The 14,958-nt window shown below is 42.7% G+C and overlaps 1 protein-coding gene across 1 annotated transcript; it reads left to right on the top strand.

Moving 5' to 3' along the window:
- The first annotated feature begins 1,146 nt into the window (after positions 1 to 1,146).
- slc30a2 (solute carrier family 30 member 2) lies at positions 1,147 to 11,570 on the top strand. The gene is made up of 8 exons (XM_068577326.1): positions 1,147 to 1,229; positions 5,694 to 5,905; positions 7,062 to 7,208; positions 7,467 to 7,620; positions 8,498 to 8,720; positions 9,097 to 9,202; positions 10,231 to 10,365; positions 11,425 to 11,570. Exons 1-8 carry the CDS (start codon positions 1,147 to 1,149, stop codon positions 11,568 to 11,570), a joined length of 1,206 nt encoding a protein of 401 aa, XP_068433427.1.
- Positions 11,571 to 14,958: the final 3,388 nt, after the last annotated feature.

Raw genomic sequence — 14,958 nt, 5'->3', positions numbered from 1 at the left:
CAAAGTAACTGACAGTGACTTTACGTTGCAGATGTGAGAGGTTTTAAACGTTATTATTTTAAGACAACCCATATATGTGTATGTTACATTAAATTATTGTATGTGCAGTATCTTTGTAGTTATCCTGGACTTATGTCATATTAAATATGGATTTTTTTACCTCTTGCTTTATACTTTTTGTACAGTTCTTAGCTGCATACATACGATTATTATTTATTCTGTCTATTTTAAATAGACATATATATATATATATATATATATATATATATATATATATATATATATATATATATATATATATATATATATATATGTATATATATATATATATATATATATATTCACTTTTACACACAATGTTTTGTTTTACTGAAATGACCCTTAGTTTAGTTCACCATATAAGTTTGATGATTATTGATTATTGGCATTAAACGAAGAAAGACAAAGTTTAAAAAGTTTTTAGAAAGAGAAACATTGAACTTTTAAAAAAAAATTACATTATTAATGTCATTTTGCTGCATCACATATTTACAACATGGCATAAATCTGCCTTGAAACAACCATGTATCATGCTGGATTGATAATAAATGAATGCAGAGCGGGATGAATGAAAATATGCAGATTTATCTGCAAAGGCAGGACAAAAGTCTGTTTATTAAAAAACATTTTTTGGAACACATCCTTTCAAAAATATTTCGATTTACGTGAGCAATTCCTCCGCGTTGAATTGATTTCCTCTCATGTCGATGCTCGTCCCATTATGGGATGCACCAACCTGCTTCCTGCTGCTCTCAGTCAGCTTCACCGGAAGGTCTCAGTAACTAACTAACAGCTGCAGTGTCCTTATTGTTTCCACCACTGCTGCTGCTGCTGCTGCTGCTGCGCTGCTGCTACTGCTGCTGCTCCGCGGACCGACGCTACAACTCCAATATAATACATATTTAAAAAAAGAAGAGAAAAAGCTCCCTCAGACCGCCATGAAGGAATTTATCGGTTTGTTCTGAAGTCTCGGATGAAGGAAGACTCGGACCTGTCGCGTCTCACCGGCAACTCCTGCAGCATCCTCTGATTCCAAAACCACAATAATCACCTTGAGTTCTTTTGAAAATAACATTCATTCACATATTTAAATCTCAGACGGGCCAAATGGATAATAACGCTGCAAATTCGGAGAAATCTCAACTGATAGATGAGAAGAGTGCGAAAATGTATTCTCTCAAACTACAAAGGTGGGTTTTTTTTAATTCTTCTTATTATTATAGTATGAATGGCTGCAACTGCATGGATGATGTTGAATATGGCATTAGATTAATGTCCTTTATTTTATTGTATTAAAGACACACAATCAGCACTAGAAAAGCTGTGTTTCTCCGGGACTTCTGCGCATAAAATGCAACGCGTGTGTGCGTGCAGCGCGCTGTGCCGCGCGGTGCGGTCGTCATGGCGCGCGCTGAGCGGGACGCCGCACTTTGCGGGGCTGTTTGATGTCAATGAACAAATTCATTTGCACGCTCGGCTGCTCCGCGGACAGCGCGCGTGACAAATGTCCCCGCGGCCCCGCGAGGGAACTCATCGTCTGTCATTAACAAAAAAAAATAAAAAAAATGGGGAAGCGAGAGCCGGTGCACGCGCGTGTGCACGCGCAAGGCAGTCTGCAGGAGACGTGGGACAGTAAACACGCGCGTGTTTAAGCACCTGCACGCGGAGGAGCCGCAAATCAGCCCCATCGGGAGCGGGACGGCGACCAGGAGGGGACATATTAGGCGATTATTTGTATTAAAAACACATTTATTTTTTTGTTTTAAAAATACAAATGAAGGCATGTAATGCCATAAAATAATATTTTGATCAATATAAATGATTAAAACAGAAAAATATAATGTTCATGTTCTGAAAATAACAATATAATCATATTATAGATCTCTATCTTGAAGGGTTTTAAATTATAAGTGTGTATTTAGTAGAAAGAAAACGAATAATTTAATTTGTACATGTTTTTCTTCTTTAAACTTAAATATAGATTTTTCTTCTGCAAAAAAAACCTTCCGCATCATCTGTAATTTGTTCAAATGTTTTTTAACAGCAACACCGATGGATAACATTGAAAATAGTAAAATAATATCTGTGTTATTATTTCATATCTCATCGGTTTAGGCCTCCTCGTGATCTTCCACAACCAAACATGGTTGTTAATAAACGCTTTTATTCTCTCATAAATCAGATTTTTTTCACTTTAGAGATCAATCCTGCGCGTTACGAGCACGTGACCCGCACGAGGCGCGGAGAGCGTTTACGTCATCATACGTGTTGCCGCAGATATTTTAGGCCTTTCTTCTAGACACATGTCGAGAGTTATTGTTTTATTAAGGTTGAGAAAGAGGCGACGTGCAGGTGGGGAAGCACGTGCACGTGTATGCTCGTGCACGCGCGCGTGAGAGAGAGTGTGTGTGTGTGTGTGTGAGAGAGAGAGAGAGAGAGAGAGAGAGAGAGAGAGAGAGAGAGAGAGAGAGAGAGAGAGAGAAGTGCATATGGCATCACATTTGGGATTTCATGCACCATTTGTACCGTGTGTGTGTGTGTGTGTGTGTGTGTGTGTGTGTGTGTGTGTGTGTGTGTGTGTGTGTGTGTGTGTGTGTGTGTGTGGCAGCAAAGGTTGTTTTTTTTAATGTGTTTACATTTAGGCCCAAAATATTTAAGATATATGATTTTTTTTAAGGATCTGACTAATCTGATGAGGCCTTTCTCTATAGATAGATAGATATGTACTTTATTGATCCCCAAGGGGAATTTTTTTATAAAGGGTTAATCACACGTGTCTGATGAGTTTATTAATGGTTTATTAACGCTTCATCGACCGGTAATGAGCCATTAATAAGAGCAGAGCAGGCTAGTCCTTTTTTTGGTTGAAGGTATTCTTGATAAATGATTAATCCTGACCTATTTATCTCAAATCCTTTAAAAACGGAGCTAATCTTTATTTAATCGGGTAAAAATTTCACATAACAAATTACCAAAGAATTATATCTTCCACCACAAAGTCTAATTTAACTATTTTGATATTAAAATAAACAATAACACATGTGAGATATTGTTCAGATGTGTTAAATAGTGAAAAATAGTCTCCATGTCATTCATGTTGACGCCTCACTGAGGCTAAAACAGGAATAAGACTTTGACTTCTCTCGTCCCTGGAAAGACAACACATGCATGAAGTACACACTGCATGAAGTACACACTGCATGAAGTACACACTGCATGAAGTACACGCTGCATGAAGTACACACTGCATGAAGTACACACTGCATGAAGTACACACTGCATGAAGTACACACTGCATGAAGTACACACTACATGAAGTACACACTGCATGAAGTACACACTGCATGAAGTACACACTGCATGAAGTACACACTGCAGCGGTAACATCCTCATGTCGCATCATTTCACAGATCACTGACTCTCCCCTCAGTCCACCTGACGAGGTTATTGACGAACAGATGAACTCCAGCGTCTCCAGACGTCCACAGCGTGTGTGTGTGTGTGTGTGTGTGTGTGTGTGTGCACGTTGTCGTCGTTCATGCAGACACACAACTTAACGCAGCGGTTAATGATGATGCCACCTTTCATTGAACAGGATGCAGGAACCTGCCGTCCAGACGTTTGCAGATTAAATATGCGCCACGAGGCGATGACGATGAGCGTGGAAGATCTTCACCACCTCTTCATCACCTCTTCATCACCTCTGTGTTGCTCGTCATAGAGATGTTGTGTTTCAACACGATGCAGCATAACACTAATATTTCATACTTCAACCTGCAGTCAAACAGCACACAGGAACATTTTAGACTCATAATTAATTAATTAATTAATTAATTAATTAATAGTACAAATCTTTTAAAGATAGTCTCAGATTTATTAAATCTGTATTAAATATATATATATATAATTATTATTATTATCATCCTCACATTGAACATAACGTTGCTTTAGAGTATTTGTGTACTTTCTGTATGTATAAAGGTGTGTGTTTCTTTGCATGTGTTAGTGTGTGTGTGTTAGTGTGTGAGTTTGCATGTGTGTGTGTGTGTGTGTGTGTGTGTGTGTGTGTGTGTGTGTGTGTGTCTCATGTCCCTGTGGAATAATTGAACAGAATCTGTTTTCCACTTGGCTGATTCTTTTCAGTTTGGACGTACAATGATGTGTGTGTGTGTGTGTGTGTGTGTGTGTGTGTGTGTGTGTGTGTGCGTGTGTGTGTGTGTGTGTGTGTGTGTGTGTGCGTGTGTGTGTGTGTGTGTGTGTGTGTGTGTGTGTGTGCGTGTGTGTGCGTGTGTGCTCGTGTGATAAAGGCTAATCATGAAACACTGGCAACCTCCCACGTGAAGTGTGTGACATAAAGTGTGTGTCAGTGTGCGGTTATCTGGAGTGAGCTGAGATTAGGCTTCTTCCACCTCATTTAGTCGCATCATCGCTGCTTCCCCTCACTGCACCGGTGGGCAGCAACCTGGACACGCGTGTGTGTGTGTGTGTGTGTGTGTGTGTGTGTGTGTGTGTGTGTGTGTGTGTGTGTGTGAAGTAAAATGGGGAAGTCAGCGTTTTGTTGCCACGATTAAAATCCAACTGGATGTTCTTTTGTTGTGATGTTTAATTCTCATAGAACACAATCAGTGTGAGCAGATAGCGACATCACAACATTCCTCACCAGTCACACGAGATTAGAAAAGATCGTGAAATACTTAGAATTAGAAAAGATCGTGAACTATTTCGTAAGGTTTCGGAAAAGATCGTAAAATCTGTAGTTAGGTTTCGCAGAATATCGTAAATATTTAATTAAGTCGAGCAAAAGATCGTGAAATACTTCAGTTTATAGTTAGGATCTTGAATTTCCCTTTGGGGATCAATGAAGTAATTATCTATCTATCTATCAACATACTCTGATTGGTCTAAAGTTTATAGACGTCTAAATGCAAATCACCAAATCGTACAAGTACAAATGCACTGAAACGAGGTCTCTGTGGTTGAACTTCAGTCTGTTTTTTATTGATTTCGTCTGTTTCTTCGTTGCCGGACGACCCTCGTCTCGGCATCCTGCCACCTCGGTGAACATTGATCGTGATCCACTTTGTCGGGCGAATATCTGTTTCCACTAAGCGTTGCTCTTCCAAACAATACTCTGCTCTGCAGCAACATTTACTCCCGAGATCAATCCATTGTGTGTCTTACGCTGCAGTCACTGATGCGGTTACAAGCTGAAGAAACTCCCTAAACGCCAGTTCGCTGGAGGATTATACCACCTTCAGCAAACTCTTCCTCAACAAGTGTAGTTTTTAAACAGCAAAAAAACGACACAGAAGGCACAGGTAGAAAATCCACGGCTCGCCACCGATACTGCATTGTGAAAATACACCACTACAAGTAAAAGTCCTGTCTTCAAAGTACTCTGTGTCTGGTTTAATCTCAATGCATCATACTCTATGAGACCCTCGCATGTTTGTAGCCGACCTGTGAGAACCTCGGACCTCTAATAAAGTCTGTTTTCAGCTTTGTGTCGATGCTGTTTTGGTCTTCTGACCAACAACCTTGAAGCCAACGGAGGAAATCTCAAACAGTTTGGAGTCACACTTCTGCAGAAGTCCATCTTGCTTCTGAAATAAAGCCCTTTGGGACCTTTTACAAGCTCCTCTTTGTCCCTGCAGCTCCTTCCCAGATTCCAAAGAGCAGTACCCCGACTTCCCCTTCAAGAACGGCGGCCTGGCCGGCGCCATCGAGCTGAAGCGGCCCGCCGGCGCCCACTGCCACGGGGCCAAAGCGCCGGCGCGCGACGAGAACGGCGACCGGCTGCTGGCCAGGAAGAAGCTCTACATCGCGTCGGCCGTCTGCCTCGTCTTCATGATCGGCGAGGTCATAGGTAAGGCAGAAAGCTAAGTTATGAATGTATGTATATGACAAAAGAAACTTCTTTCACGCAGACGTTTGTATACAGAAACACTGCAGTGCTGAAGTCTTGAGTCTCTGCACATTTCTCTCTAAGTTACACGACACAAAGAACAGAAACTTTTTTATTGCTCAGAAAAGGCCGTAAAATGCTTCTCTGGTTGGTTGCCCAGATGTTTATGATGATATAAAAGAATATCATATCTTTTCTTTTTTCTTAACCTGAGGCATTAAAGAGGATGTTAATGCACAGCACGGTTTGTCGCTTCATTAAATTACACGTTTTATAAACTTTTAAATGTCTCAGATGGACATTAAGGTTGTTTAACAGTTGGTGAAACACTTCTTATCAGCAGGTTTTTACATTTAATGTGTCTGGAGATGAGACTCAGCTAAATGAACAGTTGTTTTAGTTGGCGTGCCTCTATACAACCAGAGGAGTCGCCCCTGGTGGTCAGGAGAGAGAATGCAGCTTTAACACATGAAGCATAGACTTCTATACAACCAGAGGAGTTGCCCCCTGGTGGTCAGGAGAGAGAACGCAGCTTTAACACATGAAGCATAGACTTCTATACAACCAGAGGAGTCGCCCCCTGGTGGTCAGGAGAGAGAATGCAGCTTTAACACATGAAGCATAGACTTCTATACAACCAGAGGAGTCGCCCCCTGGTGGTCAGGAGAGAGAACGCAGCTTTAACACATGAAGCATAGACTTCTATACAACCAGAGGAGTCACCCCCTGGTGGTCAGGAGAGAGAATGCAGCTTTAACACATGAAGCATAGACTTCTATACAACCAGAGGAGTCGCCCCCTGGTGGTCAGGAGAGAGAACGCAGCTTTAACACATGAAGCATAGACTTCTATACAACCAGAGGAGTCGCCCCCTGGTGATCAGGAGAGAGAATGCAGCTTTAACACATGAAGCATAGACTTCTATACAACCAGAGGAGTCGCCCCCTGGTGGTCAGGAGAGAGAATGCAGCTTTAACACATGAAGCATAGACTTCTATACAACCAGAGGAGTCGCCCCCTGGTGGTCAGGAGACAGAATGTTCAGGAGCTTCAGCACTGGCTTCACTCCTCAAAGCTAACGCTAACGCTAACGCTGGTGTTTCCTGGTTCCCTGCAGGCGGCTACCTGGCCCACAGCCTGGCCATCATGACCGACGCGGCCCACCTGCTGACAGACTTCGGCAGCATGATGGTGAGCCTGTTCTCCCTGTGGATCTCCTCCAGACCGCCCACCAAAACCATGAACTTCGGTTGGCACCGATCAGGTCAGAGCGCGAGATCAGACGCCGCCGTTTGGATGGATGGAGGAGAGATGAATGGTCCGGCGTGTCTATCTGTAACTCCACAACGCCGCCGCCGTTAATCTGCTTTTCTAGTCTTTTTGTTCTGCCTCCGGGGGTCTTTATTATTTACCTTCATGTCCTCCTGCGGCGCTCAGATAGCGGCGGGCAGAGAGTGTGATGAACTGTTTGACGATATGAAAGTAATTAAGATCCCCGCCTCCTCCTCTCTCCTCTCCACAGAGATCCTCGGGGCATTCATCTCCGTCATCTCCATCTGGATCGTTACGGGCGCTCTGGTCTACTTAGCCATCGAGAGGATCGTACGCAACGACTACGAGATTAACGGCCACGTAATGTTGGTCACCTCCGGCTGTGCCGTCATCGTCAATATAGTGTGAGTGGCTCTCTTCATGCATAACGGCCGCCGACGTCGGACATTATGTCGTTGTAGTGAAGGCAGAGATTAATAAACACGAGTATGAAGCTTCTGGCCCGTTTGATGAGTGTCTGTGATGACATTCCTGGGAAAAACAATCACAAGCGGTGATCATTAGAGGAATGAGAGCTGTCGGGAATATTAAAAAAACATACTATTATTATTTAAAACATAAATTCAAAATTAAATAATGGAATATAGCAGTAATTTTGTGGGCGATCATTCAAAATGTCTCAACTCCTCTGGTTGTATAGAAGTCTATGCTTCATGTGTTAAAGCTGCATTCTCTCTCCTGACCACCAGGGGGCGACTCCTCTGGTTGTACAGAAGTATATAATTGATGCGTTAAAGCTGCATTCTCTCTCCTGACCACCAGGGGGTGACTCCTCTGGTTGTATAGAAGTCTATGCTTCATGTGTTAAAGCTGCATTCTCTCTCCTGACCACCAGGGGGCGACTCCTCTGGTTGTATAGAAGTCTATTCTTCATGTGTTAAAGCTGCATTCTCTCTCCTGACCACCAGGGGGCGACTCCTCTGGTTGTATAGAAGCCTATATAAGTGACTCTACTTCTCTCTTGATGTATTCCCTCAGTAAACATTTTAAAATGAGTCTTCTTCTATACAGCATGATGTTCATTTAGTACATTATGGTCATTTAGGATCATGCTTTAGGGGCGGGACTACAAGGTGATTGACAGGTCCACATTGGCTTGGTCGCCTAAAAAAGTATTTATTTTCCTTTCTTGGCGGCGAATATTTGCGTCTGGAGCTCAAACCTGAATCCTAATAAATGATTCTCAACAATAATTAAAGACCTCCCTCTCACCTCCCGCAGCATGGCCTACATCCTCCACCACTCCACCACCTTCCACGCCCACGGCAGCGGCTACCACCAGATCGACGAGGGCGGCCGGAGCCCCGCCGCCGCCCACGGCCACTCCCACGCGCTCCTCGGCGGCCACAGCAACACCAGCGTCCGCGCCGCCTTCATCCACGTGGTCGGAGACCTGCTGCAGAGCGTCGGCGTCATGGTGGCGGCGATCATCATCTACTTTCGGGTCAGATATAGAACACGTTCATGTTAGGGTGAGGCCGAAATGTCAACAACTTGACAGAATATTGAGTATAGTTTATGGTCTGAAAACTGTTCGCAGCAGCTTTTCTGTAAAATTAATGGGAAAACATTGAATTTATTTTGTATTTTACCTGAATATTCTCTTGGTTTTTTGTTTTTTTTTAACCAAAAATCAGGCAATAGAATGGACTACTTTAAAAAGCATCACGGCTATCCAAAGCGTTTATTGTGAAAGAGGCTACATATGTATGAATTCATGCAAGATGTTCCCTTTTCTTTTTGCCCCCGGCACTTCGGTGGCTGCTGACTGTGGAAAAAACACCATCTGATGCCCATTTTGTGTGCTTTCTCTAATTCAGCCCGAATACAAAATTGCGGATCCCATCTGCACGTTCCTGTTCTCCGTGTTCGTCCTCTGCACCACCGTCACCATCCTCAGAGACGTCTTCAGGATACTCATGGAAGGTATGGACCTCACCTGGACTGGAGCACGGCGTTATTTGGGTGCAAGAACCTTATTATTCCTTTACGGTGGCTCACAAGGCCGAAAGGGTCACAGACGGTTAGTTTTTTTTCTTCTGAACAAGCTGTCGGGTTTTTCGACCTGATCCGACAAGGTCAACGTCACATTCATGCGCATTCATGGCTACCGTACAAGCCGCTGCTATCTTCGGTGTGTGGCCCCACTAGCTCCTCGCTATATCCCCACTGTGGCCGGCTAGCGCTGCTGCTAGCTCTCCGACAACCACCGAAGGTAGCGGGACCAGCCCCGACTCGACGCCCGCAGTAGCAGCTAGTAGCTAGCTAGTAGTACCGCTAGCTCCCCACCTGGTGTAATCAGCTTCCGCTGCTAATGCTGCTGCTAGCGCTGCTGCTAGCTCCCCGACAACCGTCCGAAGGTAGCTCAACGTCTGACTCGGGCAGCTGCAGCTAGCAGAGAGCTAGCAGCAGCGCTAGCTTGCTCCAGCGGGGACACCCACCAAATGTATAGGAGCGGCTTGTAACCCAACTTTTACGGTACATTTTAAAAACACACTTTGAATGCAGTAACGATGTGAACACACGCTCCATAGAGGGCGCTAACTAGCACCAGGATGTCGCTGAATAAGTTCACAGACCTCTTTTTACCTCCGGTAGGTTCATGCAGAACACAGAACAGATGGTCACATCCTGGGGACGCTTTTTGGGACATTTTTAACATTTTGAAAAACAACCTATTTTTAGGTCTCTGCTCGAAAATGTCATCCCCAAACTAAAAAGAGTGAATCTCTGCAACCACTGAGGCTGTTTGAATAATGTTGGTGTCATAATAAAAGGTACACGTGCACTTCACGACTACAGGTCACTTAAATAGCACTGCACATGTCCTACACACCTTGCCAGCGAAATAAACCTTTTATTGCATAATTAAAACACATTTACTATGTTGTTTTTTTATCATCCACACATGACGGTATGCAGTGTGTGTTAACTTGTGTCTTGTCCTTTTTCAGGCTCTCCTAAAGGAATAGAGTTCAACTCGGTGAAGGAGGTGCTGCTGTCGGTGAAGGCGGTGAAGTCGATGCACTCGCTGCACCTCTGGGCTCTGACTCTGGGCCAGGCGCTGGTGTCGGTCCACCTGGCCATCGGTAATGTGAACATTGTGTGTCTCTTTATTGTTAATCTTTGCTAATGTTATGTCTTTTCGGAGCTTTGTCTCTTTGTAGACATTGTGTGTCTTTTTGTTTAATTTATCTCATCGTTGCAGCTGTGTCTCTTTATGGACATTGTGTCTCTCTTTATGGACATTGTGTGTCTCTTTACGGACATTGTGTGTCTCTTTGTGGACATTGCGAGTCTCTTTATAGTTGCTTTATGTCTCCCTGAGGTTGTGTTGTGTGTCTTTGTTTCATTCTGTCTCTTTATAGTTGTTTTGCTTTTTTTAACAGTCATTGTCTGTCTCTTTGCAGCTATTTTTGCATATTTTGTGTTTCATTGTTGTCTTTTTCTGTTCAATTGAGGGTCTAAAGATAGATTGTAAAGATTTTGTGTTATGAATGCAAAAAACATACTTTACCAAAGAGATGTAATTATAGACGTGGCTGAACATCGATTTCTCTGCAGAGGTTTAACTCGTATATTCTTACAGTGCGACATTAGCCAAGAAAAGAAAGATAGAAACGCAGAACAACTCTGGAGATAGATTTGTGTCTTTTTTACCCAAGCGAATTTCTTGTTTGTAAGTAAATTATATCAATCTTTGCTCTCAATTCAAAAAATCGGCTCTAAAAAAACCAAACATTTGATAAAAAAAAGCGCTCTCAATTCAAAAACCTTTGCGCTAAAAAAAACTTACGTTTCCAAAAAAAAAAAAAAATGCTCTAAAATAAAAACTCTAAAAAAACTACATTCTAAAAAAAATCGCTCTAAAAAAATTACTCTAAAAAAAAAAAAAAAAAGTGCACTCTCAAAAAAAACGTGGTGTTGAAAGCGAAGGGTTTTTTTTTTGAGAGCGACAAATTTTTTTTTACAGCAATTTTTTTTTAGAGCAAAGGTTTTTGAATTGAAAGCAAAGATTTTTGATATAATTTACGTACAAACAAGACATTTTCGTGCGTAAAAAAGACACAAATCTACCTCCGTACACAACAACATCTCGTAGAAACCGGACTCACGGTGTTGTTTTCTCCTCCCTCGCTTCCTGCCAGAGGAGGGCGCTGACGCTCAGTCCGTGCTGCAGGAGGCCACCGATCTGCTGCACATCAAGTTTGGTTTCCACAGCATCACCATCCAGGTGGAGCTGCACTCTGACGACATGAGCCACTGCTCCCACTGCCAGGACCCCAGCGACTGACTGCACCGGTCCCCCGACAGGACCAGCAAGCGGCCCAGTTATCATCCCATCGTCTCCGGGTGAGCTGGAGCAGCGGCGCTCACAAAGCAGATTTACCCGTTAAAGGAGTAGAAACTATTTCTTTTGGTCATTTTATTTTCTGTGTTTGCCATTTAGTCACGAGACAGCGAAAATCATCCATGTGTTGGTAGCAGGGTGCTAACATGGAACTATAAGCCTCAGTTCCTCTTCAAAAACGAGAAAAATTGTGTTTTTACCGTGAAAGTTGGGTAACTACCTTCGGTGGGAGTCACCGCTGTAGCAAGCTAGCGCTGCTGCTAGCTCCCTGCTGCTGCTAGCTCCCTGCTGCTAGCTCCCTGCTGCACGAGTCGGGCGTTGAGCTACCTATGGATGGTTGTCTGGGAGCTAGCAGCACTGCTAGCAGCAGTGCTAGCTGCAGCGCTAACAGCAGGAGCAGCGCAAGCTAGCTACAGCGGAGAGCTAGCAAGGAAACCCACCGAAGGTAGCAGCGGCTTCTAACCCGACTTTTAGGGTATCGTAATCTTTAAGTCTGCATTCCCAAATACAGAAAAAAGGAAAATTTAAACTGCAATCAAAAATGTCAGTTAAATAAATAAAATATTGAGATCTGGGCAACTGTTTATCATTTAAAACAGGTTGTCTCTAACCTCTTATAATCAAAAAGGCCTCGCGTGAAGCTTTGAAGACTTACTAGCCCAGAGATCTAGATTGCTACACTTCTGAAAAATACAGAAAAGATTATATTTATGCAACTATTTCAGGAGATTGTATGTTTTCCAGTCCCTGGTTGAAAACACTGCCTGATGTTTTGGGGGGTATTTCATATGAATTAAGGGAAACCGCCGGATGTCGGACCACATAAGTACTTTAAAGATTTAGGGCTAATACTTTCTACTTCCCTAATAATACCACTTTTACACCACAGTAATGCTACAATCTTAATGCATTAGCATGTGCTAAAATGTTAGCATGAAGCTAACAGGGACACATGGATGACTTTTAGTTTCTAACTCTTACCAAAAGGCCCGTCTACCTCCGGACGCTGACTCTGCAGCTCACTGCCATCTCTGCTTTTCCACCAAAAGTCAGACATGAATCTGCAACACTAGCCGGTCATGAATTAACTTTTCTTTTTGTCTTGACATTGAGGTAATTTATTTTTTACCGCACTGGCAAATTCTATCTTTGAAGCTCGAGAAAGCATAATCTGTCAAACTCGTGAGAAAGAAAGGTGAGACTAAGTGTGATTAACAACTTGAAGACATGAAAACGCAGCTATCAAAACTACTACATGACGGATCCAACAACTGATGGTTGTTGGATCCCTACGGCGTCTTTGTGGATCTGAAGAGATTTAATGGACCTGCAAATTTCTTTTCATTTTGAGGAAAGTTGTTCAGCGTTTTGTCCGTTAAATATGAAAGTGCATTTCCCATTTCACCACCAGCTCTCCACTGGATCTGCCCCACTGGTTTTTAGACAAACCGCATACTGACCTCAACTGTTCTCCTCGCTTTAAAGATTAAACTGCACCTCATCGCACCGCGCTGACTTATTACCCAATGATTCAGCTCACTGTCGACCAATCGCTCTACTGTACTGTACTTACTTACTTTTGTTCCATCAGATCACGCCAAAGAGGAGGAGTCTCCATTTCAGAGGGTCACGCAAAATTATGTAGATTTCGAGAAGGAAAAAAAATCTAAATTTAAAAGTTGGTTGTGATGTTTCTTAAGAAAACAACAACACCCTCAAAACTCATTCAAATGCTATTTTAGGCGGTCGTTCCTTTTACAGTTTTTGGAGCTTTGCGGGCATTTTTTGGCATCTCGGTGAGAAGAGTTCTGCCAGATAGTGAGATCTGTATTCATGAACGTCTCCGACAGCATTCAACGACTTCCTCTCCGGGCTGACGTTCAGATCTGAGGGAAAAAATGATTTTGTCCTTCAGTCGGACGATTGGTTTCAGCTCCAAGCAGTCTCTCTCTCCGTCAGTGTTACCCATCCATCCATCCATCCATCCATCCATCCATCCATCCATCCATCCATCCATCCATCCATCCATCCATCCATCGTAGGTCTATCTGTTCCACTAGCTTTCATCTGTCTGGCTCTTTGTCCATCGTCCATCAGTCACTCCACCCATGCATCCATCTATGCATCCATCCATCCATCTATGCATCCATCCATCCACAAGTCCAATCATCCATCCATCCCTGTTTTGCAAGTCCAGGGGCCCTTGAGGCTGGATTTTCAAAATAAAATCCCCCCAAAAAAGATAACCTAAAACCAGGAAATGAGTCGGCATGTTTGTGCGTCTCAGAGTCGTTAAGTTCTTGATGAGACGCCTGAAATAAGGTCTGAAGAGACGATAAAATACGTCAGTGAAGACCCCTCTGATGCAACAATGTTGCATTTTCTAGTTGGTTAATGTTTGATGAACAAAACTGGAATAAAAGGAGTTCATCCTCTGGGGAGCTGGATTGTGCAAAGTACATAGAAAGCCGATGTCATGCCTGTGAAGCTCCACAGCCGCGATGAACGTCTTGATGTTGTCAGTTGCTCTCAGAGAAAGGACGACGACACGTCGTGAACTCATTCTGACCCGAACACCTGCATGGTTGTTAGCTGTTATTCGATATCGCGCACAGAGCGGAAGTTTCCTCGTTCAACTGCCAATCACAACATGTTGAGACGCCGTGAAAAAGGAAAGATTTCTTCTTTAAAATCCTATATTTTCATCAATTTTTAAGGAGATCCTGTATATTTAAATACAATTCATCCTTTTGAAATAATGCAAAATGAGAATATAGAAAGTTAAAACTAAGTGAATGTAACGAAGACCAACGCATTTTACTGTACTAGTTTTTAACACACACACACACACACACACACACACACACTGAATTTCCTAATTCACTTTCACTCATTTGTTCACTCTGGAAGTCTAATGTTTGAGAATGCTCTGTATCGTGTCGTTACCGTCAATGTGACAATTATTGCTCCGCGTGTTGTAAATATGTTAAATATTGTGTATTTTCTGTGTATGATTTTGTGTATACATGTGTAAATACATTTATCCCTCTTGTGCAATCGGTCTATATGTGCTCTGGTGACGTTGCATAATTCCACGTGTGAAGTTTGATATTTCATTTTTATGTGTGGCAAGAGTTTTTTTTGTATATGGTGAAATAAAAGATTGCAGATTGATGGAAAGAGGCTGGATGAAGCAATTTTTTTGGTATTATTTTGTTTTTGATGAACATAATAATCCTAAAACAGGACATGAGACACATTATTTGTTGGCAAAACAATCCAATAGTTCAGATTGTAGCCAGTGTGGGGATTTTTGCAGCAAAGTTTGTAA

The sequence above is a fragment of the Clinocottus analis genome, unplaced genomic scaffold, assembly GCF_023055335.1.
Source record: "Clinocottus analis isolate CAN_PGR_092001 unplaced genomic scaffold, fCliAna1.0.p SCAF_15, whole genome shotgun sequence".
Lineage (NCBI taxonomy): Eukaryota > Metazoa > Chordata > Actinopteri > Perciformes > Cottidae > Clinocottus > Clinocottus analis.
The sequence above is the reverse complement of the archived record's forward strand: the minus strand, read 5'-3'. Positions and strand labels throughout refer to the sequence as shown.

What these genes read in the sequence shown, in the direction of transcription:
- slc30a2 (XM_068577326.1), top strand. Translation starts at nt 1,147, where the DNA reads ATGGATAATAACGCTGCAAATTCGGAGAAATCTCAACTGATAGATGAG. An exon ending in TATTCTCTCAAACTACAAAG is followed by an intron (nt 1,230 to 5,693) that starts GTGGGTTTTTTT and finishes TTGTCCCTGCAG; the next exon opens with CTCCTTCCCAGATTCCAAAG. An exon ending in CATGATCGGCGAGGTCATAG is followed by an intron (nt 5,906 to 7,061) that starts GTAAGGCAGAAA and finishes GGTTCCCTGCAG; the next exon opens with GCGGCTACCTGGCCCACAGC.